At 45.5% G+C, this 27,242-nt stretch overlaps 2 protein-coding genes across 3 annotated transcripts; both read right to left on the minus strand.

Moving 5' to 3' along the window:
• Positions 1-4,344: 4,344 nt before the first annotated feature.
• Positions 4,345-12,682, minus strand: LOC311248951 (uncharacterized protein; the record flags this gene model as incomplete). The annotated part of the gene is made up of 2 exons (XM_084338195.1): positions 4,345-10,932; positions 12,292-12,682. The coding sequence occupies 2 exons, from the start codon at positions 12,680-12,682 to the stop codon at positions 7,514-7,516; spliced, it is 3,810 nt and encodes a 1,269-aa protein (XP_084194321.1). The 3' UTR covers positions 4,345-7,513.
• A 1,134-nt stretch (positions 12,683-13,816) lies between these two features.
• LOC311222774 (uncharacterized protein) lies at positions 13,817-21,218 on the minus strand. Of its 2 annotated transcripts, none has more exons than XM_084307401.1 (4): positions 21,117-21,218; positions 19,922-20,851; positions 16,942-17,367; positions 13,817-15,926 (listed from the first exon to the last, which is right to left on the minus strand). In XM_084307401.1, exons 2-4 carry the CDS (start codon positions 20,175-20,177, stop codon positions 14,713-14,715), a joined length of 1,896 nt encoding a protein of 631 aa, XP_084163527.1. In that variant the 5' UTR covers positions 20,178-20,851; positions 21,117-21,218; the 3' UTR covers positions 13,817-14,712. The 2 variants fall into 2 exon arrangements, with proteins under 2 accessions (XP_084163527.1, XP_084163528.1); XM_084307402.1 differs by having other exon boundaries at positions 19,922-20,240; positions 20,745-21,193.
• Between the last annotated feature and the right edge of the window lie 6,024 nt (positions 21,219-27,242).

Genomic DNA, 27,242 nt, shown 5'->3' on the forward strand with positions numbered 1-27,242 from the left:
AGTATTATAAAGAGTACACCTACCCAGGGACAGTATTATAAAGAGTACACCTTCCCAGGCAGGGACAGTATTATAAAGAGTACACCTACCCAGGGACAGTATTGTAAAGAGTACACCTACCCAGGGACAGTATTATAAAGAGTACACCTTCCGAGGCAGGGACAGTATTATAAAGAGTACACCTTCCCAGGCAGGGACAGTATTATAAAGAGTACACCTTCCCAGGGACAGTATTGTAAAGAGTACACCTTCCCAGGCAGGGACAGTATTATAAAGAGTACACCTACCCAGGGACAGTATTATAAAGAGTACACCTTCCCAGGGACAGTATTATAAAGAGTACACCTTCCCAGGCAGGGACAGTATTATAAAGAGTACACCTTCCCAGGGGCAGTATTATACAGAGTACACCTTCCCAGGGACAGTATTATACGTAGTAAAAAAAAAATTGTAAACAAGACGAAAGTATTTTTCTGGTCTGCAGCATCTTATTAATTTATTGATTGAAAACTGTCTTAACAGATTGCAGAATGGGTACAATACAGTACGGCTCAATACACACAAATGTTAAGGGGATTGTGGGCTAAGATCCATTTATTCATGTCCCTAGATACATCTATCCATGTCTTCTATTATCATGTCTTCATGTAAATCTCAGCTTGTGTAAATCTCAGCGCTCAGCCTGTCTGTAGCTACTGAGGTGGTCAAGATCTATTTTTGACCGGAAGGTCAGTGCATCTGTTGCTAAAAGTCACAGGCCCACAGACCAAGGACTGATGAGACGACGGTTTTGGCTGACCTGAGGAACTAATGTCAGGATCCATTTATCTATTGGAAGAATGTATAGACAAATATCTACAAATGTGTGTACCATTAAAGTGTGCTATTATACTGTATTAAAACACAAGCAAATGCCTATGTGTAGTGAAAGTCAGGAGACCAACTGTAATTCTAGATCCTTGCTATTTTAACTGTTACCTTGTTAAGTTGTTTGTTAAGCCCTGAAACACGCTGCTAATTTGGAAGAAAGCCACCTCATTCGCTCAGAACACCAACCAGAAAAGTATAAATGTCAATGTGATGGAAGAAGCGGGACGCACTCCTGCTGAGCCCAGAGCTAAGTAGAACCAGTGTCCACTCTCAGCTGTTTGTGTAAATACTCTGTAATATTGAATATTCACTCTGAAATAAATCTTTGATTGCTAAACCCTCTCCTCATCCTTCAAGGTCAATCTAAAGAACGCGACAGGATGCAGACCAGAGAAAGACTTTCGTCTTGTTTACACCAGGGTCCCCCATTTTCAATTCATCATAACATTTATGACATACATTCATACAAGATATACAAATATACAGTACTGTTTAGAGACAGCTTCTAAAAGAGAGAATATACATTTGAGGGGGAAGAAACTGTACAATGGAGGGGGTTGGGTGGGGGGTGGACATTTACAGGGGCCAGTTTCTAATTGCAGCCTCCCGTAGGTGCTCTTTTAGAGCGGTTTTGAAGGTGGGTAGGGATTCACATTATTTTACGGCTGTGGGTAGGGCGTTCCACATTGATGTGGCATAATTGCGAAACGTGTTTAGTCCCTTGTTTGAGCCGAATCTGGGTTGAACATGATTTGTGGAACTCCCTCTGGTGTTGTGGTTGTGGTATTCAGTACACCTTCTCAGGGGCAGTATTATACAGAGTACACCTTCCCAGGGGCAGTATTATACAGAGTACACCTTCCCAGGGGCAGTATTATAAAGAGTACACCTTCCCAGGGGCAGTATTATAAAGAGTACACCTTCCCAGGGGCAGTATTATACAGAGTACACCTTCCCAGGGACAGTATTATACAGAGTACACCTTCCCAGGGGCAGTATTATACAGAGTACACCTTCCCAGGGGCAGTATTATACCATGCAGCACTGTGTTGTCTATGAAATTATATGTGGTTCCATTCTCTGTGACCCTACACTGATTATGTTCACCTGGTCTATCATTTTAAGTGGAGATGGATCCCTTCTAATATTACTTAAATAATATGTTGTACGACTCAGCAGCCGCCATCACACCAATCATCACACACATAATAAACCTCTCCATAAAACAGGGACACGTCCCCAAGGACTTCAAAATTGCGAGGGTGACCCCTCTGCACAAAAAGGGCAGCAAATTAGACCCAGGCAACTACCGCCCTGTTTCTATTCTCACCTCCATCTCGAAAGTCATGGAAAAAATAGTCTACGAACAGGTCGAAAAGTACCTAGCGGAAAAAAATCTAATCTACGAATTCCAATCTGGCTTCAGAACATCCCACTCCACTGACACATGCCTTCTCTATTTGAATGACCACATCAAACAAGAGGTGGACGCAGGCAAATACTGCGGCATGGTCATGCTGGACCTACAAAAGGCCTTTGACACGGTCAATCACTCCATTCTGATTGACAAGCTAAAAGCAATTGGTTTTGATAGTCTATCAGTGAGCTGGATGCAATCCTACCTTGAGGGGAGGGAACAGATGGTGGAGGTAAACGGTACCCTATCCCCCCCCCTCACAGTGAGCTGTGGTGTTCCACAAGGAAGCATACTAGGACCGCTACTGTTCCTAATTTATGCAAATGACATGTCGTCAGCTTGTGACTGCAACTTGTTCCTGTTTGCGGACGACTCAGCCCTGCTGGTCTCTGACAAGAACAAGTTACAGGTTGAAAAAACCCTCAGCTCGGAACTAGGCAGAATCTGCATATGGCTAGCTGATAACAAACTATCATTACACATGGGCAAAACAGAGTCCATTCTCTTCGGTTCAAATAACAAACTCAGCAAGACCGACGGCTTCTCAGTTACAGTGGGTGACAATATTGTCACAAGGAAAGATGAAATTACCTACCTGGGTTCCATCCTAGAGGCTAATCTCTCCTGTGACAAAATGGCATCCAATGTAATAAAAAAAGTCAACCAACGAACTCGATTCTTGTACCGGATCTCCTCTCTGGTAAACAAGAACACCCTGAAGACTCTGGCAGGAGCACTCATTCAGGGGTACTACGACTATGCTTGCACCTCATGGTACCAAAGCACCTCAAAGGCGCTAAAAACAAAATTACAAACATCTCAAAACAAACTGGTCAGACTACTGCTTGACCTTACTCCTAGAACCCACCTCACCCCTGCCCACTTCGACAACCTAGGATGGCTTAGAGTAGACGACAGAGTACAACAACTTGCAATGGGCCTGGTCTACAAGATACACTACACGACCAAGGTACCCATGTACATGTCAAAATACTTCCCAAAGGTCAGTGAATACCACGATCACAACACCAGAGGGAGCTCCACAAATCATGTTAAACCCAGATTCGGCTCAAATAAGGGACTAAACACGTTTCGCAATTATGCCACATCAATGTGGAACGCCCTACCCAAAGCTGTAAAGGAATGTGGATCACTACCCACTTTCAAAACCTCTCTCAAGGGACACCTACGGGAGACTGCAATTCAACACTGGCCCCTGTAAATATCCTAACCCAACCCCCTCCAATGTACAGTCATTTACCTAGTATGGTTTTGTCAATAGTTCAATGTACAATTGTGTTTGTTTGTACAGTGTCTCCTCCCCCCCCCCCTCAATGTACAGTGTTACTTGTTTATACAGTGTGCCCCCCGCCCCCCCCCAACCACCTCCAATGTAAATTACCCAGTATGGTTGTCAATATCCCAATGTACCCAACCTCCTCCAATGTACAGTTTCTACGTCAAATGTATATACTCCCTTTTCTTGACTCCTTCTGTAGCACAAACAGTACTGTATTTGCAAATCTGGTATGTCATAAATGTATAGATGTAGCAGTACTGACTATCTGTATGTCATGTATGTCATATATGTCTATATGAATTGAAAATGGGGGACCCTGATGGAAACAAGACAAACGTCTTTCTCAGGTCTGCATCCCCTTAACAATTGTATGTATTGAGCCGTACTGTATTGTACCCATTCTGCAATCTGTTAAATAAAGTTTTCATTCATTCATTCACGACTTCCTTGAATCTGTGGAACATATTTGATGAGGATTTTTTTGTGTGCAAAGAAACTAATAAATCAAATCTAAATTGAATTGCCATTGCTGCCGTGAGGTTAAAAACCAAACGCAAAGATTATCACTCACAGGTGATGTGTTCAGACTACCATATGTGACAATTAAGTTCTATTCTATCATTTTATTTTAAAGCAAATTGCGTGTTGTTTTTGGTCAGTTACTGCAGATACTGGGAGTGGGAACTATGACACAACATTCACTTCACATATTGAGTAATGAGCCAGACTATCCATAGTAACCAAATGGCAGGTTTTTATTCAATCCAATATCTAGACATCATGGGAAAATCTCAAGATTTGTATCTCCATGCTTTACAATGGATAGAGGTAGTAGGACGTATATTTGAATGTTACATCATCCTAGGACAATTCTGTCTTCACAAACAGATCACGTGTTCAAGTTATACAGTATAATACACGTTTTAGTTGTATATAGTATGCCTGTTGATTTTTGCCAAGTGCCCAATACCAACTTAAAAATGCAATTTGAACATTTCTATTAGGAATTTTATTACAAAAAACATGTGATTCTGCCAACACAAATATGGAAGAAATAGACATTATTCACAGACACATTTCATTGTATTCAAAAAGGTTGACTTGTAATTCTGAAACTGTGTGGTACTGGGTACATTTTGAAGCCATACGGATCATTAGCCTGCTATAAGCCCAAGTCCCTGCACATGTACCTGGTAAGAGATCAACTGCACAGTGCTCACTGCCCAATAGCTATAAGGGCACATCACTCTAGATTTGGAACCTCAGTAGTGAACATCACTAGGCAGAAGCCAACAGCATATAGCCCAACGAGGCTAAATCAGGGGTTAGTTCCACAGACATCATTTAGGGCTAGTCCTTTACTTACATATTGTAATTTAAGTGCGAGATCAGATTATTTTGTGTCGTCTTGAACTAGGTTTAGCCTGATTCATGTCTATGCAACCAACCTCATTGGTTAACAGTGATACTGCCATATTGGCCGGTGTGCAAGTGTTTACTTAGTAATGACAAAACTTCACGTAAATCAAAGTTAAATTTATTACAAAGTTCACCATTTGACAACAATGTCAGCAATATTTTGACAAAATGACTATATCTCCCTCTTGTGTTCCCACCAGCCTTATAGAGCTGTACAAGACCAGTGTTCTTTGACATGTGGGTTCCAAGACATTCTTACCTTGATACGTTATTTTTTTTAATAATCTTTTTACCATTACTGAAAAATGTGGTTGTTGTTTTTTTGGGTGATTCACCACTTCCTGCACCACATAAACCCATGAAAGACACACACCGTACTAAAATGCCACGCTAACATCAGACATTCCGCTGCTGCTTCCTGTCCGTTTCAGGAGTTCAGATGAGTCGTTTGATTTGTTCTAAACTGTTTTTAGTGCTACCCTCTCTGAGCACAGCTCAGTGTGTTGAGGGGGCGTGGCCCCCTGTTCATTCAAAAGAGATGGTCATAATACAGGACGTTTTCTAATAGAAACAAATCCATGGGACCAGTGTGATCAGTTGCTATGGGAGATTAACATTGGCTTTAAATGGGCAATTCACAAAAAAAAAATAAAAAAAATCCCCCCTTGCCAGTGCCATCTGTCCATCCAGATAATTTTGGTGATTCGCTTAGTTTGGGAGATGTCAGTCTCTTTCCAGAAATCATAACCCGGTCACTCGGGATAATACACAGAGCTTGTTGTGAGCGGTTTCATGTAGGAACTATTTTCTACGTCTAAAGAAACGCTGCTTTTGAGTTTTTCAAACGCCATTCAGCTCCATCTCCAAAACAAAGCAAATCACACCTAAACAATCTGGATAGATATTACTCTGGGTGGGTATGTTTTTTTTATTTATTTTTTTATGTCTGGGGGACGGGATTGCCCCTTTAACAGAATTATAGGAAAGTAGGTTCATTACCCGTTTGTCAACTAGCTAGCTGATGTCTTTACATTGACAACTAACAGTTTAGATAATGTAATCTTTTACGGGAAGCGTATCCGAGACGGTTTGAGTATGTCGACAACCAGGAGGAGAGTTTTCTCAAAGGGCTTCATTGACATGCCTTATTTTAAACAACATGAATGAAAAGTTTCATTGTATTGGTTCTTCCAGGAATGTGGTCTTTCATGTGGTGAATCAGCAAAAATAACCAGTAATGGCAAAGGTTTATGAAAAATTATTCAACTTCATATTATCTTTTTTTTAAATCAAGGCAAGAATGAATCGGGGGGCCCACATATCAAAAAAGCACTGGTGTTGTCCTTTTTTTTTTTAAGTTGCAGAAAACTCTCCCTGTGAAGTGGCCCTTTATGAAGAAATGCCCAGTTTGGCAGGGGATCAAATTTAGACCCTCTTGAAATAGAAGCTAATTGGAATAAGATTGGCGGTAATGCCCAAACACATGGCCCTTGTGCTTCGATGAATTTTCCAGTTGGAATGTAATAGCTGTCAAATCAAGTCGGTTGTGAGCACCATCACACCTTTATTATTTCTTAGTAAGATCCCAAGGAAACTATAAAAGAAGGAAGGGTCATCACGTCACTGTGTAGAACGTACACATTAGTGCCAAGTGTGGAAACCTTCAGTTCAGCCAACATTGAGTTGAATGGGATCAGCAATCTCCTCGTTTATGACCATTTAAAACAGGTTATTACCTCGGGTGTCAGAATCATCTGCAATTTGTTGAATTTTTAACTAGCTAACATTTGATATATTGGTTGATGTTCGTTTCCTCAGATAGTTTGTATATTAATACAGGCTTCAATAGAACTGACACCAAAGTCTGACACCAAGCAGAGCATAGATCACTGGTATTCTGACGTGACGACCCTTCCTTCTTTTATAGTTCCCTTGTAATATCCCAGGAAGAGTTGCTCTGCATTTTGGGACTGAGGTCACATTGTTGAGTCTACCTTCAAACACAAACTAGGCCTAGAATATCAAGACAGCAGACATGCAGACCGTATTCAGAAAGGCACATATACTGTACATAAAGGGAAAACGAGTTAACAGGTTAAGATTTGGAATACCATCGTCTAGATCTAAATTATGTTGGCAATGAGTGGAACACAGTAGAACCTCTTGATCCGAACCTCGTTGGGAGAGAAGGTCTCCTTTGAACCGGTTGAAATGTTCGGATGATGTGAAAGAAGTGAAACCAGAGCTACTCTAAACATGACACATCGTATTCCACAACACTCTGTACAGTCTAACATGCCATGGTGAATCTTTGCATTGCATGACAAACAGGAAGATTCCACCAATTGCTCACAGTTAATTATTAATGAACTTTTTTTCCCCCCATCAATGCATTGGCCAATTTTGTTGATTATGTCCGAACTGGTGATATTGGAGGTTCAAAAAAATGAGGTTCTACTGCACGGAAATAATAACAATAAAATTTAAATAAAAACATTGTTAAATAATCAAATGTCTCCCTGTGCATGTTGACGGTAATGCATTTGCAGATCCAACTCCCGGGGAAGAGAGCAGCCGCATATCATGCACTGAAGGAGCCTCTCCGGAGCGAACGGCAAGTGGCCCCCGAGTTTGTGAGCCTCTGCCCGTGAAGCGAGCTGAGGTAGGGACAGGGACAGGACCTGTGGTGGGAAAAAGATATTTGGGTGTGGGGGCCGCGGAAGCCCACTGACCGCTACAGAGTGAAGGGGGTGAGCACCGGGCAAAGCCAGAGAGGAGAGCGGAGCGAGAGGAGGCGGGAAATAGGGAGAAGGCTGATTTATGATAATCTGAGTGCCCGTTACCATCGGTTGATGCTGCAGCAGCTCTTGTCCGTTCCCCACTTTGAGCGGCCCGGCGAGCAGAGTCTGAGGGAGTCCCACGGGGTTCGACTGGAAGCCCCACACCGTCGTGCCCAGCCCCGGGGGGAAGCGGTGCTGCTGTAGATGGGCCCAGCTAGACAGCTGCTTTTGTTGTTGTAGCTGAAACTCAAGTTTATCAGAAGGGCTTAAAGTTTTTGAAACGCCCAGGGGTGACTGGAAGTCCCACAGGCCGCCGCCGCCTGCCCCGTGAGACACGGCGGTTGGATTCGACAACGCGCTGCTTTGGTCTACGTGAGCCGAGGCGGTCGCACTCGCCAAGCCTCCGTTCCATGGCTTGTCCGATAGGCTAACAGTGGGCGGTATTACTTGAGGTGTATTGAATGGCGTGGACGGCTCGTTCCCGGCCTTTTGAATCGACAACGGGGCACCTGACCATCTTGGCAGCTGAAGCTCTTGACAGAGTATATTTGGCGAGCTCTGAGACGTCGGCGCCCCTGCGGGCGGTCGTATGCTCCAAAGCGCCGCCCCATCCATGTAGGTTGGGGAGATGGGGAATTCCTGTTGGGAAGAGCTAGTGGAGGCTTGCGCGGTGGATGTGGGCACACCTATCCTTTGCCTGTGCTGCTCCATCTCGCTAACCGCCGACAGACTGGGTTTTTGTGGCAACGGGAGGGAGTTGCCGGTTAGAACTGTGCTCTCTTTAGCGTGAGGTGGCTCTAGACCGGGGCCAGGCGGCATTGCCAACGGGCTATCTAGCCAGCCCGGAGCTCTCTGGTGGTGTTGCTGTGCTCCAGGCTGTGGCTGCTGAGACAAGGGAAGAGGCATCACCTCTCCACCGTCCACCTTCCACTGAACAGGCGGAGAGGGGCCCTCCGGCACCCACGGCTCCTTCTGCGGTCGACCCTGCGGCTCCATTTGAGCAGAGAACGCGGGAGTGTGCAGCTGGACCTCCCCCCTCCTCTGCCATTCGGGGTCTCTCATTATAGGGACTTGATATGGCGGCGGCGGTTGAGGGGCGACAATCATGCCCGAGCCCGCGACAGACCGAGGCCAGCCCCACGCGAACCTAGCTCCCCTCCGCCCCCTGCTGCCCCTGCCTCGCATCCTGACACCGCCCGGCGGCGGGATGGGACTGTACTGGCCGGGACCCGGTTTGCGGTTGTGGATCTTCTGGTGTACCAGCAGACTGCTGAACCAGGAGAAAGACTTGTCGCACTCGTCACAGCGATGAGGCCTCTCCCCCGTGTGCGTGTTCATGTGGTCGCGGAGGAGGTACGCCAACCCGAAGCTCTTGTCGCACTGGTCACACTTGTGCGGCTTGTCGCCGTTGTGCGACAACATGTGCTGCTGGAGCTGGGTCTCGTCGCTGTAGCCCTTGCGACAGCTGGTGCAGCGGAAGGGTTTCTCCTGGTGCAGCTTCTGGTGCGTCCTCATGTTCTGAAGGAAGGCAAAGTCTTTCCCACAGTCGGGACATCTGTACGGCTTCTTGCCCGTGTGGATGATCAGGTGCTGCTGCAGGTAGCTGCCGAATCGAAAGCCCTTGTGGCACACCTTGCACTGGTACGGCTTGTCCTTGGAATGGATGCGCATGTGCAACTCTAAAACAGAGCGGTGGCGGAACACTTTGCCGCACTCCGAACACTTGTACGACTTGCCGTTCGCGCCGTCGCCCCTCCATTTCCCCTGCGCGTTATCGGCGTTAAGGGGATTCGCTTTGTGTAGGGATCCCTGGGTCACCTTTTCTAAATAGTGCGCTATCGACTTGTGGACCTTTAATATGTGTCCGTAGAAGCTCGACTCGTCGCGGAAAATACTGGGGCAGTGGGGACAGGTGTGTCCTTTGTCCCAGTTCTTGGCGCCGCTCTCCGTCTTGGATTTGTTGTCCAGCTTCTCGTACTCCGCCTCGTGGATGAGCATGTGGGCCCTCAGGTGGGCGGGCGTGGAGCACATCTGGGGACAGAGGGGACATTTGAAGGAGCGCTTCGGTTCCACACGCGGCTCCCCCGCGTTCTCCTTCCCCGGCCCTCTGCCCGTCTCGCGCGGCGACACGGCCGCCTGCTCGACGGGCGCCTGCTCGGAGGTGGAGAGGGGACTGGGGGCGCGCTGCGGCCTGTGTTGGCGGCAGTGCGCCTTCATGTTCTGGGCGAAGGCGAAGTTTTTGCCACAGTCGGGGCACCGGAACGGCTTCTGGCCCGTGTGCAGATACTGGTGCTGATGCAGGAGGCTGCTATACTTGAAGGTTTTACCGCAGATATTGCACTGGTGGGTGCGCATGTTGTCCGTGTGCTTCCGCCGATGGTCCTCCATGACGGAGTAATGTTTGAACACCATGCCGCACTCCGGGCACTGGTAGGGCTTCAGGGCGGCGTGGCAACGCTGGTGGCAGCGCAGGGCCGCGTTATCCGAGAAACACCGGTTGCACTCCTGGCACGCGAACACGTTCTCCGCGGAGTGGTGCTGCATGTGCTTGGTGATGGACAGCTTGTACTGGAACTCCTGGCGACACAGTGGGCAGTGGTAAGGCTTATTATCGGGGGCGCTGGCGCAGCTGTGGCCCCTGAGCTCGTCGGCGGTGGGGAAGGCCTTCTCGCACTGCGCGCACCCGAAGCTCCTCTCGTCTCTCGCACACGACGACGACGACTCCTCCTTCTCCTTGTGCTCGCAGCGGTGCTTGAGGAGACTGCTGCGATGCTGGAAGGTGAGGCCGCACTCCTTGCAGGTGAGGGGGGTGAGCTCGTCCTGGTGTGCGTGGGAGTAGCGGTGGAGGTTGTACATCTCCCGCCGCTTGAAGCGCATGCCGCACTCCTTGCACTGTAGGCGTGACGTTTTCTGTTTGGCCGACGAATCCTCCTCTTTTTCTTCTTCGTCCTCATCGTCGTCTCCGTCCAACTCCTCCGACCCGTCGATCGCTTCACACTCCGGGTCTTCGGTCGCCGCCGCCGCCGTGCTCTTCATCTCGTCGGGAAGTGGCTTTTCATTTTTTGTCTTCTCTGCGTCCGCGTCACGGGTCTCCTCGCCGAGGGCGTCTGGCCGCATCCCGGGGTTCTTTGTGTTGTTTTTATGGTCTGAGGGACAGAAGAATAGCCGATTAAACGTCAGGCGACTTTGAGCAACTAATCGTAAAAAAGGGAAACATTTTGAGACAAATGTCTCTTTTTGAGGAGACACCACAGATTAAGAAATGTGAAACGTGTTCCCCGGCTCCAGCTGACTCTTTGTTCAAGTTTCAAGTTTCTTTAATAGTTGTCATACAGAAGTACAGAATACTTTTGTACAAAATGCTTCTTACTGTTGCGCTCCAGAGACTGTGCAAGACAAGATAAGTATGAAATAAAAACATAGTAAAATTAGAAGTAAAAAAAAAAGAGGTCACAGTGTTCAGTTTAGACATATGTACAATGTTCGATGCAGAATAGACGTAGAACAGAATAGACGTTCACCCGATGGATGCTCATAATGTTTACTTTAGAACATTGATTTTTTTATTAATGTTGCGGCAATTCATACATTCAGTTAGCCTGTAAATTATACCATAGGGCCGGTATGTGCCCGTTCTCGAGTCTGTGTGCATTGCACACCATAGAGTGGTGCCCCCCACCACTACCCCACCTCAAAAATAATATCACTTTCCAAGATTGCCCTGTTTCCTTTTACAATGAGTTCAAGGCTGACAAAAGCAGAGCTGGCCCAATCAAGAACAGAGAACACTTTTGGATTTGATTGATTGATTGAAAACTTTATTAACAGATTGCAGAATGGGTACAATACAGTACAGCTCAATACACACAATTGTTAAGGGGATGCAGACCAGAGAAAGACTTTCGTCTTGTTTACATCAGGGTCCCCCATTTTCAATTCATCAGGACATATGACATACATGACATACAGATAGACAGTACTGCTACATCTATACATTTATGACATACCAGATTTGCAAATACAGTACTGTTTGTGATACAAAAAAAAGTCCAGAAAAGAGAGTATATACATTTGACGTAAAAACTGTACATTGGAGGAGGTTGGGTGGGGGGGGGGGGGGAACACTGTACAACTGTACGAGCAAAACTGTACATTGGAATATTGACAACCATACTAGGTAATTTACTGTACATTGGAGGGGGTTGGGAACACTGTACAAACAAGCAAAACTGTACATTGGAATATTGACAACCATACTAGGTAATTTACTGTACATTGGAGGGGGTTGGGTTAGGACATTTACAGGGGCCAGTTTCGAATTGCAGTCTCCCGTAGGTGTTCTTTGAGAATGGTTTTGAAGTTGGAAGTGTAGCTTGGTTAATAATTTTTTTTTAAATAATCATATAAACGTCATATTTACAACATATTTATTTGTGGATCAAACCGGTACAACTACAGCTACAACTAGCCTACAGGCTCAAACCAGAATAAAGAAATCACATTACCATGATCCTCTTCGTCCTCCGTGTCACTAGACCAGTTGAGACCCGGCGGCTGGTCGTCGCAGGAAACGTCGTGGTCGTCGTGGGCCTTCTTCTCCTCGGTCGATGTTGGTTTCCCCAGTGAAGCAGCTCCAGCAGCGTGAGCTCCACTAGCTTCAGTGTGGCCCGAAATACAAGCGGCATCGCCGGCGGCAGCAACACTGGCCTCCTCCTCCTCCTCCTCACGTCCACCGGAGGAATTCTCCGCGGATTTTAAACTAAAAATCCCGGTCTGTTTGGAATTGCTTTCCGACTCGTCGTCCCTTCTCCTCCTCCCCCCCGGTTCTTCCGCCGCCTCCTCGACGGGAGAATCCAGCCGTTTCGGGGACTCTGCTGCTGGGTGTACCGCGGCCATGTTTCACCCATGCAGCCTGTCTTCTTCTCGCCCAGCAGCAGACAGACAGCTAATTGAATAATGTCCACAGTGACGTCGGGGGGCCTGTCTGTCTGCAGATCAAGGTCTTTAGGGAAACAAATATTTAGGAACGAGAACCATGTTATTTTTTATTCAAATTAGTGTGTATATATATATATGACCACATCGTGCACAGTTGTACAGCCCTGGCCTATTTTTATTTTTTTAAATAATTATATTATATTCTATTGTGCTTCTATTTTAATTTTATTTATTTATTTTATTCCACCCTTTCATTTTATTATCTGTCGCACAAACAACTACCAATTAAAATGAAAACTACTTGGCGATAAAGACCTTTCTGATTCTGATACAAAATCACAGTGGTATAGTTGCTGGAAAATAGATAAATACACTAATAAATGTATTCCAGACGTATTCATTTCTACACACATCTCCAGAGGTGGCTTTCATTCGGTTCCTTTGGAATGTCAGACCAAATGGGAAAGAATAGCCTTCACATACATGATGTAGGTATCCCCAATTAATCAAAGTATGTACACTTGAAAATATGACATGGAATATAATATCCGTGTAACCATTCCATGGGCATATACTAATAGTATACTGTGATAAATGCACTTTACAAAACAATGCATTTGTCATTCTGTTATTTCGGTCATATTAATTTTGTGCACACTTTTGTAAATGAATACAAAAAAAAACAATTATCTCTTGGAAGTCAAATATCAAATAAAAGTATGAAATACTGAGTTTAATTAAATCATAACCCCTTTTCTTTTTTGTGTGTGTAATTTGTCCCTGTAATAACACTATTTCTGTTTTTATTGTATTTGTATTGAATATATTATAAAATGTCATGTTAGTCCATCCTTATTTTATTTTATAGCTGACAATAAAAGGTGTTTAAAAATACAATTCCTTATACAAAAAACCTGTAGATTATTTGTAACATAACCCTTCGAACAGGGCTATTCATTTACATGTTCAAACTTTACACTCAGAAGTCAAGGACAACTCATGATTGATGCAGGTGACTAAGTGAGAGTAGCACTGGACATGGTTCACTTTATTAAAGTTAAATTGATACAATTATGCAGAACGGAAGCCACCTACAAAGTATAAACTGTGCAAAATGGTACACAAATGTGTCTCTTAGTTTAGGTATGTGTTGCAGTTTCCTTGCACCAATCTACATACTCGTGAAATGTAGTGCATGCGAGATATTACATAGGCCTATACTTTATACATTTCTTCAGAAACATTAATGAAAAACTTGAAGCCTACTTACGTGTATGCATCTGACAAAATGCACCTTTAAGTACTTTGGGAGAGCATGGTCCACTTGTGATAGTTATTGCCAAATAACAGATTTTTCTTTTCTTTTAATAAGATTTATCTCAAAATGCATTGAATAGAATACAATGTGTCAAGAAACTGCTTACAAAGCAAAGGCATACATTTGCAGGTAAATTACAATAGCTATATAATACCCTATAACATGTGGTAATGGCTGCAGATTACAAGTGCTTTATGAGTGCGATGATTGTCTATCTACAGCATTCAGACAGTACTGAAGAAGTAAGAGCGTCGTTAGTTTCTCGGGGCTTTGCTGAAAAGCATGTACAAAATACATGCGTGTTTAACACCTGCACCAGTATTCTTGACTGAGCAATGCCAGTTCCTCACTCTCACAGGTAAAAGATGTCACACTGCAGCGGCGCTCTGGAAATGTGAGTCTTTTAGCATAAAAGATTAAGAGAATCCGAGTGTTAAGGGGCTACCCCTTTCGCCTCGTGCGTACTTCCCCAATTCCATCACGTTAAGCCTTCTTTGACCAAAACCCCACTGGTCTCGGATTGGACGACCCAATCCGGAGAAGACGGTAAAAGAAAACTCAAAGAGTTCACAGCATATTCTTTACAGTAACAACTTCACTTAGAAAAAGGATTATCTTGTGAACCAGTTTTTTTGTGACGGCAAATAAATATATAGGCTAGTTTCCCTTCTCAGCGCCGCCTTCGTCGCCTGTGATCTACAGTCCTTCCCCGCCTCGGCCTCTGCGCGCTTCCGTTTACACCCGCGGGCGGCTCGGGGTGAAAAGTACCGTGTGCGTCTGCCGGCGGCGTGGGCACCACCACTGCCACCGACTGATTGTTTGAACGCTGAGAGAGCTGCTGCTGCTGTATCTGAGGTTGGTGTTGCTGTGGCTGTTGCTGTACTACATGTGGTTGTTGTTGTGGTTGTGGTTGTTGTTGTTGTTGTGGTTCTATTCTTTGTTGCTGTGGCTGTTGCTGTACTACATGTGGTTGTTGTTGTGGTTGTTGTTGTTGTTGTGGTTCTATTCTTTGTTGTTGTGGTTCTATTCTTTGTTGTTGTTGCTGCAACTGTGGTTCAATCTGCTGCTGCTGGGGTTGCTGTGGCTGTACGTGTTGCTGGGGTTGCTGGGCCTGTACATGCTGCTGGGGTTGCTGTGGCTGTACGTGTTGCTGGGGTTGCTGGGCCTGTACATGCTGCTGGGGTTGCTGGGCCTGTACGTGCTGCTGGGGTTGCTGTGGCTGTACGTGCTGCTGGGGTTGCTGTGGCTGTACATGCTGCTGGGGTTGCTGTGGCTGTACATGCTGCTGGGGTTGCTGTGGCTGTACATGCTGCTGGGGTTGCTGTGGCTGTACGTGCTGCTGGGGTTGCTGTGGCTGTTGACTTCGATGTTGCTGCTGCTGCGTCTGCGGTTGCTGCTGCGCCTCGAGCACCGATAAAAGCCTCTGCAGGAGGACGTTGTTCTGCTGCAGACTGACCGCCAGCGTCTCCTGGGAGGCGACCAGTGTCCTCATGTCGTGTCTGAAACTCTCCCCGAACTCCCTGAGGCTGTTCTCTATCCGATCTCCCAGCTGGACCGCCGCCTCCCCCAGGCCCCGGAGCTCGTCCTCGAGCCAGGAGCCGCGCGCCGACGGCGCTTCCAGGGGCCCCTGCTGGGCTCCGAGCGAGGGCTGGGGACTGGGCTGCGGGCTGCCGTTGAGGAAAGGGGCGCTGTAGAGGGGCGAGGGAGGCAGCCATCGGTCCGACGGAGGGGGCGGTCCTATGCCCAGTCCAAGTCCTAAACCCAGTTTGTCCTCCATGCTGTTCTCTGCCCCCTCGCTCTCGGGCTCGCCCACCTCCCTCTCGCGCTCCGGGTTATCCTCGTCTTTCTCGAGGCCGTCTCGCTCCGACCCATCCCCTCCTCCAACTGAGAAAAGAAAATAGATGGATTATAAATCTTCATGAATGGTAAATGGTGCATTTATATAGCAGCTTTTATCCAAAGCGCTTTACAATTCATTCCTCACATTTTACCCATTCACTCAAACATTCACACACCGACGGTGGAGGCGACCATGCGAGGTGCCGACCTGCTCATTGGGAGCAGTTAGGGGTTAAGTGTCTCGCTCAAGGACACTTCGACACGCCGCCCGGGAGGAGAGGGAATCGAACCGGGAACCTCCGGATTACCAGACGACTGCTCTCTACCTCCCGAGCCACTGTCACTGTCATAAAAGGCCAACCATAGCCTATGGATGAGTAATTACATCCATAATCCTTTGAACTGCTGCGGTCAGGCAAGCGATACCGGAGTCTTAAGGCGAGCACAGAAAGACTCAGAAGAAGCTTCTATCCCCAGGCCATCAGGCTGCTAAACGAACAATAATCGCTAAACGAACAATAATCACTATGCAACAACCATCAAATGCACACAGCACACACACCCACACACTCACTCAAACAAACAACACACTGCAGCACCCACTCTCCACACTTTAGATCACACAAACACACTTACACTTTATATTTATTGATAAAGGATTTGCACTACAACTCGTACACCTACTGTGAATTGTACCTAAATTGCACCTCGTCCCATTTCTCCATTTCTGCCTTGCACTATATAGTATTGTATATTAGTACACTGCACAGTATTGTATATTGTATGGTAACTACGTCTATTCTGCATCGAACATTGTACATATGTCTAAACTGAACACTGTGACCTCATTTTTTTACTTCTAATTTTACTATGTTATTTTATTTCATACTTATCTTGTCTTGCACAGTCTCTGGAGCGCAACAGTAAGAAGCATTTTGTATAAAAGTATTCTGTACTTCTGTATGACAACTATTAAAGAAACTTGAAACTTGAAACTAATCGTATGGACCAAGCCCAAAGAAAAAGAACAACAGGGCTATTATTTTTTATTTTTTTTTACCTGGATCAGAGTCAGTGAAGCACGGGAAACTGGTCTTCGGCCTGCTGCTTTGCTTTTGCCGGGACTGGTGAAGCCTGGGGCTCGACTGGGACGGCCGTCCGAGCATAGAGGACCCTCTGCTGGACGGCAGGTAGCAGCTGCGGTGGCGCGCGTCGGCGAGCCTCCCCCCGTTCCGCCTCTTCAGGTCGTCCCACCGCTTCTTGACCTCTCGGAGGGTACGCGGCACTCTGGACACGGCGTTGACTCTCTCGAGGATCCCCGCCCAGATGCGCTCTCTCTCCCGCCGCCGGAGCCGCCCAGCGGGACCGAAGAGCTCCCCCTCGCACCGGGTGACCTCCGACACCAACACCTCCAGCTCCGCTCCGCTGAATCGGCTCTTCCTTTTACCTGCGCTGCTCGCGGCCAAAGCTGCAGACATACTTCTACCTGCGGAAAGAGGGAAGATGGAGGGGGGGGGAGAAGCTAAATATAAGATGATAAGCTGAATAGATCCTTATTTTACTTTACTTTATGGAATCTTTGGCAGGGCTTAATACTGGCTAATTTCTTTTTTTTATCCACTTTTTCTCCTTATTTTCAATTTTTCTCCCATCCCAATTTCGTATCGCCAATTCTCCCCTTCAATTATCCCCTCCCCTGTCTTGAACATTGCTAGACTATGCCTACCACTGGTGGGCTGTAGTGAGGATAGAAGCCTTGCATCACGTGTCCCCTCCGGTAGGGCTGTACGATTAATCGTTTTTTAATCGAAATCGCGATTTGGAATGATGCAATTATCAAATCGCCAAGCCTGCAATTACATTTTTTTTTTACCAGGAAGTCCCATTGAGATACAAGATCTCCTTTGCAAGGGAGACCTGGCCAAGATGACAGCAATAACATTTGCAATACATCACACAGCAATAAAATGTGCGATACATCACACAAGAACATAATAAATGTGCATGTATACAATATACAATACATCACATGTAAACACAAAAACACAAAGCAGAATAGTCTACATGATAGTAAAAGTGTATAATACAGGGTAATACAGTAATTTTGCAGTTGGGACCCGACTACAGAAAGCAGCAACATTCTTCTTGTAGGAAGTTATGTAATACAGATTTAAATTCACCAAGAGAGACCGGGGTGTCTAAGTGGATAATGGTCCTGTAGCCCATTCCATGCCCAAGGTGCGAAGCTTGCGAAAGCTGTTCCTAGCTAACCCTGCTCAAGACAGAGAAAACATCTGAGCTGAGTAAGGAAAGGGTGGGGGGGAGCGGGGCATCTCTCTCTCTACTGGTTCAATTAATGTAGAAAAGTAGAAAAACGTTGCACTATAAAAACAAACTGGATAGTTGATGATAATAAACATTTAACTTCATTAGTTGAAGTATTCTAAAATCATTTAAGCCATTCTCCTTTTCTGTGTGTGTGTGTGTGTGTGTGTGTGTGTGTGTGTGTGCACGCGTCTCATATCTGGTCTGACATCAGAGGAGTTTGATAGTATTTACTGAGGATTGCCAGATAATGTTGATATTTAAACAAACAAAAAAATTATAATACAAAATAAATATACATGATCATGCAACATAAAAAAAATTGTTGTAGGAACAGTTTGGGAGAGGGAGGTAAGGGGTTTTAGATTGTGTGTTGTGAAGTTTACTTCAGAGAGGGAGAGTAAAGTACAGAAAAAAAGGTACCGGCGTTGGGTACCGTACCGGTATCGATTCCCAGGTAAAAAGAAACATTTTCAGACTCGGTGTCCCGAACAGACCCACCTCGTAGGCCAGATGCAAGCCGCATTTTACAATAAACCTCTGTGGGGCTGCTTAAAAAAAATTATAATCGCAAATGTAATCGCAATCGCAATATCTGTCAGGAAAATCACAATTAGATTATTTCCCAAAATCGTGCAGCCCTACTCCAGTACACGAGGAGGCAGCCTGTCGCATCTTTTCACCAGACAGCGCGGACGCTCAGTGGCGAGGAGTAACGCGTGGGAGGCTCACGCTGCCCCCGATACTTCCTGTCTCTGCTATACAGGCGTCATCCAACCGACCTGTAGGAGTCGCTGTCCACAACGTCCAATCCCCACCCATCAACTTTCCACCCGCTACCTCTGCCAATTGAGATAGTATGACGACTGGCCCAAGCCGCAGGCAACGCTGACTCTGGGAGTCGAAACCGGAGTCTCTTGCATTGGTGACAAGCGCAATCTCCGCTACGCCACCCAGCCGCCATACTGGCTAATTTCTATTACTATTCTTTTTACTATTACTACTTTTACTATTATGCACTTTGCCACTAAGGAATCTACCTTGTCTATACTACTACCTACTATGCTAATATGTCTATACTACTACCTAACTATGCTACTATGTCTATACTACTACCTACTATGTCTATGCTACTATGTCTATACTACTACCTACTATGCTAATATGTCTATACGACTGTGCACTCAAGACTGTAGCACTCAAGTTCTACACTGTTTGACCAGCTGCCAGAGTTGTGCCCTTCCTGCTGACTTGTTGTACACAACTTATAAGTCGCTTTGGATAAAAGTGTCAGCTAAATGGCTAAATGTAAAATGTAATCAAATTGGGCTTATTTACACTGGTAATACAGTCATTACATACGCCTAGATGTAGGTGTATTAAACAGTACTGTATATTTTGTAGATCTGGTAGTCATAAATGTCTGGATGTAACAGTAGTACAGTACTGTCTATCTGTATGTCATGTATGTAATATATGTTATGATGAATTGAAAATGGGGGACCCTGATGTAAACAAGACGAACGTCTTTCTCTGGTCTGCATCCCCTTAACAATTGTGTGTATTGAGCCATACTGTATTGTACCGATTCTACAATCTGTTAATACAATTTTTCAATCAATCTAGATGTCAAAACACGAATTGCCTTCTGGCGCTTGTGTGTGCATTGTGCAATAGTTTCCTTCCACGTGAACCAGGCGAATGTCGAGGCTTACTTTGGTCAATGGACATGAGGTCGTCTGAGGACATGCCCGGCGCCATGAGGTTGGGGTGGACCACGACCACGTTGAAGGGGAGTCCTCCAGGAAGACCGCTGCTCTGGTCACAGCTGCCGTCCGAGTCCTCGTCCTCCCGAGGGAAGCCATCCTCCGAGACGCCCCCCCCGAAGGGCCCCTCCGGAGACTCCACTTTGATGTGCATGGGAGGCGATTGCTCATACAGCAGTCCCCCCTCCTCGTAGTATTCAGTCATGAGTCGGGTCTGATTTACAGAAGAACCGACTGGCAGGGTGATTCACAGAATGCCTGGCTGCCTCTGCCCCATTCATGAAAAATCGAGGTATGATTGAATTAATCGCTGGTGACGAGTACCAAACCATTGCCCGCTAAGTGTACCACAGCTGGAATATAACATTAAGACTAGACGGCGTACCAAACTGTATACTTTTGTTATGTACTACTATAGGCCTGGTCCACTATATCGTTATGGGAAACAATTACAGTAGAATTCACTGAATAGTGATACTCTCATGTTTCAGACCAAATCAAAATCCTTTGTTTAAAATTATATTTACACTTTGCCAAACACAAGCAAGGAGTCAAGAGATACATCTATAGCTGACAGCAAAATCATGTTTCTGATCAATCACATCTTTTCTTTAAAAGTATATTTACACTGTTCCTAACAAAAGCAAGAAGTCAAGAGATACACCTATAGCTGGCTGCATTCACTAACTTTGACCCATTTCCGTAGGGATAATTGTGGCACTGGATAGATATCTCCATAATTATGAAAAGAACATCAAAGGTGCAGCAAGACCTTTGAGGTTGACACCTGGAACAGCTGAAGCTGTGCATTCGACAGGTCAGCTCAGCTGTCTTGCAAGAAGAAGTTGCAACATCCGAGGTAGATGATCGGCTCTAGAGCTGAATGTAAAAACAAAACGATCTAGTTCACAACACACCCACGGTTAAAACACCCCAAATAGAATGAATTAGCAACGATATTGACTTCTGTATTCTGTCGCATCGATGCTCATTTTCTTCTGCACTACATCCGCAATGGTTGCGCATTCCGCATACATTAGGTGCTGATCTTGCACTGTAACGTTATAGGTACACTACAGGGTGAAGTTAAACTGCACTGTCTTATATTATCCGCAGCGCAAATCAAATATGTTGTTTTTCTTACCTCATGACAATAACAACACATGGGAGGGCAAAACAAAACAAAAACACATTAGATGCAGCTGTTGGCTCATCATCTACCGAGCTGTACACAAACCGAGGAAAGTCGCCGTTTATTGACGTCATCATCACGGGATGCGTGCACCGAGTGAATCCACAGTCACTTGCTCCTCAATAGGAAACCAACCTAGATTTACCCTGAAGGACTGGTTCTGCCCGACCCGTTCGTTATACAAGTATCACAGAGAAATGTCAAAGGTACTCACAGTTGCACGAGGGTTTCACACACGAAACTGGGGTGGTTTGAAAGCTCGGCGTTGCTAATAAACATTTGTTATATTCTTTATAAACTGGTCAACACTGCTCAAAACGGCTTTATTTCCTGGCGTTGGCTGCCTGGTGCGCCTGCGCTGTGAATCTGTGATCACTGCGCATGCGCATCATGCACCCAACGCCGGAAATAATGCAGTGTTGACCAGTTTATAAAGAATATAGAAAATGTTTATTAGCAACGCCGAGCTTTCAAACCATCCCGTATCTCTGTCCGAAACCCTCGTGCAACTGTGAGTACATTTGAAATGTCTCTGTGATACTTGTATAACGAACGGTTCGGCCAGAACCAGTCCCTCATGGTCAACATAGGTTGGTTTTCTATTGCGGAGCAAGTGACTATGGATTCACTCGGTGCATCACAGTCACGAAAGGGGCTAGGGGTGCGTTCAGAACCACTCACTTGAAAACTATATAAATAAATAAAATACAAAATACACTAGTCACTGATTTAGTCGGCGCTTACTAACAGGTGGAAGCTAACGCATAAATGGTGGCATCGCCAGTTTATTGATAGACGAATTAGCCAAATAACGAGGACATTTAAAACTGAATGAATGTTAGTTCATTATGAATTGAAAATGGAGGACCCTGATGTAAACAAGATGAAAGTCTTTCTCTGGTCTGCATCCCCTTAACAATTGTGTGTATTGAGCCGTACTGTATTGTAGCCTACCCATTCTGCAATCGGTTAATACAATTTTCAATCAATCAATCAATCAATCATGATGATGTCATCATAACATTTTCAGCCGCATTTTCATATTCTGAATGCGATTTTAATTAGCCTACTAACTACATACCTTTTTCTAACTTGACATTCACATTCTAAATAGATCCGTTTGTATTTCCTGTTGCAATAGGAAACTATAAACGATGTTCGTTAATATATAGTTGCTAACGGGAAATAAATAGCGGCCAAAACTGTTCCCATAGCAACGCACATAGTAGACTGATTGATTGAATTGATTGAAAACTTTAATTAACAGATTGCAGAATGGGTACAGTACAGTAGGCCTACAGCTCAATATACACAATAATAAGGGGATGCAGACCAGAGAAAGACTTTCGTCTTATTTACATCAGGGTCCCCCATTTTCAATTCATAATGAATGAACAGAATACTTCTGAAAAGCAACAAATGTTCCATCCAACATAAGTTTCAAGTTTCTTCAAGTTTCTTTAATAGTTGTCATACAGAAGTACAGAATACTTTCATACATGCCACATCAATGTGGAACGCCCTGCCTAAAGCTGTAAAGGAATGTGAATCACTACCCACCTTCAAAAACACTCTCAAAAAACACCTACGTGAGACTGCAATTCGAAACTGGCCCCTACAAATGTCCTAACCTAGTTGTACAGTAAATGACCAAGTAAGGCTTTGTCAACATTCCAATGTACAGTGTAAAATGTGTGTGTGTCCCCTACCCAACCCCCCCCCCCCCCCCCCCCACCTACAATGTACAGCCCTCACCCAACCCACCCAACCCCACCCCACCAACCTCCTCCAATGTACAGTTTCTACGCCAAATGTATATACACTCCTTTTCTGGACACTTTTGTATCACAAACAGTACTGTATTTGCAAATCGGATATGTCATAAAAGTATAGATGTAGCAGTACTGTCTATCTGTATGTCATGTATGTCATATATGTTATGATGAATTGAAAATGGGGGACCCTGGTGGAAACAAGACGAAAGTCTTTCTCTGGTCTGCATCCCCTTAACAATTGTATGTATTGAGATGTACTGTACTGTACCCATTCTGCAATCTGTTAATAAACTTTTCAATCAATCAATCAATCACAAAATGCTTCTTACTGTTAGTTACGCTCCAGAGACTGTGCTAGACAAGATAGTATCAAATAACATAGTATAGCATGTAATTTAGAAGAAGAAAATGAGGTCACAGTGTTCGGTATAGACATATGTACAATGTTCTGGGTTACCATATAATATACAATACTATGCAGTGTACTAATGTACAGTACTATATAGTGCAAAGCAGAAATGGGATGAGGTACAATTTAGGTACAATTTACAGTAAGGTGTACGAGTTGTAGTGCAATCCTTCATCAATAAATATAAAGTGTGGGGAGTGGGTGCTACAGTGTGTTTGTTTAAAGTGGGTGTGTGCTATAAAGTGTGTGGAGTGGGTGCTACAGTGTGTTTGTTTAAAGTGAGTGTGTGCGTGTGGATGTGTGTGCTATGTGCGTTTGGTGGTTGTTGTTGTGTAGTGTTCATTGTTCGTTTAGCAGCCTGATGGCCTGGGGATAGAAGCTTCTTCTGAGTCTTTCTGTGCTCGCCTTGAGACTCCGGTATCGCTTGCCTGACCGCAGCAGTTCAAAGAGGCAGTTGTTCGGGTGACTGGAGTCTTTAATGATTCTCTTAGCCTTGCCCTTGCAACGCTTGTTGTAAATGTTCTGGAGGGTGGGGAGCCCCCCTCCAATTGTGCGTTCGGCTGAATGTGTCACTCTTTGTAGTCTGCTTCAGTCTTGTGCAGTGCTATTCCCAAACCAGGAGGTGATGTTGCCAGTCAAGATGCTCTCTATTGTACATGAGTAGAAGTTCTTAAGGATCTTCTGACTGACTTGGAACTTCCTTAGGCGCCTGAGGAAGTAGAGGCGTTGTCGTGCCTTCTTCACAACACTGTCAATGTGTGTGGTCCATGTCAAGTCCTCGGATATGTAGGCTCCGAGGTACTTAAAGCTGTTGACTCTCTCAACCGGTGCCCCGTCGATGCTGAGGGGGCTGTAGTCCTTGACCCCCGACCTCCTGAAGTCCACAATCATCTCCTTTGTTTTGCTGACGTTCAGGGAGAGGCTGTTTTCCTGGCACCATCCCGCCAGGACCTTGACCTCTTCCAGGTAGGCCCTCTCGTCGTTGGCAGAGATCAGGCCCACCACCACTGTGTCGTCAGCAAATTTGATGATTGTATTGCTACTCCGCTGAGCCACACAGTCGTGTGTGTACAGGGAGTAGAGGAGGGGACTCAGAACACAGCCCTGGGGGGCCCCTATGTTGAGGGTGATGGATGAGGAGGTGCAGTTGCCTGCTCTCACCACCTGGGGTCTGCCAGTCAGGAAGTCCAAGACCCACTGGCAGAGGTCATAGTTCAAGCCCAGGTCCCTGAGCTTGGCTATGAGTATGGAGGGGACTATGGTATTGAATGCCGATAATAACCGATAATAACTACATTAAAGCAGTTTTCTTGTTTCTATTGCTAAAATATATTGTATACCTGTAGGTTATGTAGTAACATTGACTAATTATAAATGTACAAACATTGACAACCTTGAAATACAATATATACCCATAAGCATATCACATAAAAAAAAAAAAATCAGCATGGCAAAATAAAGTCACATGACTTGTTATTTCCATTGTGGTCCACAATGGACATTCAGTCGTACCAGTTAATTTTTATTTCAGACTAGTACATGAAGTAGCTACGAATAAAACTGACGGTATTGATTGATTGATTGATTCAAAACTTTATTAACAGATTGGAGAATGGGTACAATACAGTACGTCTCAATACACACAATTGTTAAGGGGTTGCAGACCAGAGAAAGACTTTCGTCTTGTTTACACCAGGGTCCCCCATTTTCAATTCATCATAATAAAACACAATATAGCCAGATACAGTGCAATACGAGCCTCGGGTGTGTCAGTTGTGAGGGGACAACTGTGCAGCTTGCGTAAGGTCGGTTCCAGGCTAGAATCCCTTCGTTGCCCCTCATAGCGGCATGGAGGGGGTTCTAGTTTGATGCCCCACGATAACACAGTGCTCCTCCTCAGTGAAGTCGTAGCTTTGTTTTCCTGGGGCCGTGATTCAGAGTCTGCGGTTCAATTCCCCGGGTCTCTGGAAAGCGGATACCCTCTGCCACCGCGCTGGCCCCGTTTTTCAAGATGAAAACACCCGGCACGAGGGATGCAAGCTTGGTATTTCATTATGAGAATATCTCCGAGCTCGAGTCGGCTGCAGCCCGCGTACAACGGGGCTTACTGCCGATGCCACTGTGTCTGGTAAACACCATTCTGTGAGAGGGACGTGTGTTGCCTTTTTCCCTTTTTTCTTTCGGATAAAAAGAGGAAAAGACAGCGGCTGTCAGAAGTGTTGGCCTGTATCGCTATTTCTCACGTTATACAGCTTCAGAGTAGCCGCTTAGCTTGCTACTGCGTTAGCTAGTGGCTATCGATAGCCGGTAGAAGCTAACTGTTAGCCAGTTAGCTGTTAGGCTAAGTCGTTAGCTGGCAGCTACGCTCGGCTAGAAACGTTAGCTTGATGCTATCAGTTAGCCTGGAGTTAGCTGTTAGCTTATGCTACAACCATTGGCGCGAGCCGTGAGGAGGTAGCAGGCCCTGGCACTCTGACTACGGCGTCATCTCTGGCAGAAGATGTCGTCGGGCCTGCGCCATGACCGGCCGCAGGAGGGGGGCGTTGCGCCGGAGCGAGGCTCCAGCCGTCGCCGCCTCTGGCCCTGCCAGCGAGAGGCCTCGTCAACGTGGTAGACCAACCTGTGTTTGCGGCCATTTCGTCCTGCGTACGAGGTGCAGGTAAGATGTCCGTAGGACATTGCCCCACTCTTCCTTCCTCCCCCTCTGTGATATATGGGACTCGGGTTCGATTAAGAGCAGGGTGTTGAAGCATGCTGTGATCGACTAATGATGTCTGTGGTGCATTCCTGACCTGGTCGGATCCGTCTCCCTCCCGTCCTCCAATAGGGAGGGTATCCTCCATTAGGGAGGGTCGGGGGGCTCGGTCCTCCCCGGTTCTGATGGTTGTGGGGGGCCTCAGCGGGGTACATTTGTCGAGCTTCAAGCTCCCGCTCAGCTCCCGTTGTGCAGAATGACGCTGAGCGGAAGCTAGCATGATATAGAACGATAGGTTATGAATATAACCGTAGTTCTATGAATGCTAGTGACGCTCAGCGTCTAGACGCCACTGCGGCCCTTGATCTTTCCTTGTGGTGAAATTTTTTGGGAAGGAGATGAGTGTGTGGCCCCACCCCTGCTTATGTAGGTAGCAGATGGGGGTGTGGTCAGACGGATGTTGGTATGTAAAGGTACATTGTGAAGTTTTTATTCAGTGCATATACACTGGAGCGAGATATGTGCAGAATGACGCTAAGCGTCACTAGCATTCATAAGAACTACGGTTATATTCATAACCTATCGTTCTCTCACCAGAATAACATTTTATGCTTAAGCACCACAATTATAGTCAGTCATCACCTCAGAGAATATTACATCATATAAAGCCCAAACTGATTTCTGGTTTCTTGTAATAGGCCCTAATCATGCATTTGTTTGGCTATTGTGTAAATAAACTCCATCTGAACGCTGTGTCATTTATGTTTAATGTAGAATTTTCTTTATTTGTATGTCAGCTCTTTGACTGCCAGAGTGGAGTGGACTCAACCTTGATGACTTGACTTGGACTCAGACTAGGGTAATGGGGACTCGACTTAGACTTGGACTCGAACACTGGGGACTCGAGACTCTACTCGGACTCAAGATGTAGTGACTCAACTACAACACTGGCTGGTGTTATACTGGGACAACATTGGTTAATTTGCCAGTAAAGGGTCTTGTTTAGTTGTGCTATTTTGTCACATAATGCAGAGTGACCTTTATGGGTCTTTATGTACACATGGTCCATTGTCACTGATTACAGACCAGGTTCATTCTACACTGTGGGGTCTTTATGTACATGGTCCATTGTCACTGATTACAGACCAGGTTCATTCTACACTGTGGGGTCTTTATGTACACACTGTCCATTGTCACTG

This window comes from Notolepis coatsorum (assembly GCF_963971535.1).
Source record: "Notolepis coatsorum genome assembly, chromosome: 2".
In the NCBI taxonomy this organism is placed as follows: Eukaryota; Metazoa; Chordata; class Actinopteri; order Aulopiformes; family Paralepididae; genus Notolepis; species Notolepis coatsorum.

What these genes read in the sequence shown, in the direction of transcription:
- LOC311222774 (XM_084307401.1), bottom strand. Translation starts at nt 20,177, where the DNA reads ATGACTGAATACTACGAGGAGGGGGGACTGCTGTATGAGCAATCGCCT. An exon ending in CCTCATGTCCATTGACCAAA is followed by an intron (nt 17,368 to 19,921) that starts GTAAGCCTCGAC and finishes CTCTTTCCGCAG; the next exon opens with GTAGAAGTATGTCTGCAGCT. An exon ending in CTTCACTGACTCTGATCCAG is followed by an intron (nt 15,927 to 16,941) that starts GTAAAAAAAAAT and finishes TTCTTTTCTCAG; the next exon opens with TTGGAGGAGGGGATGGGTCG.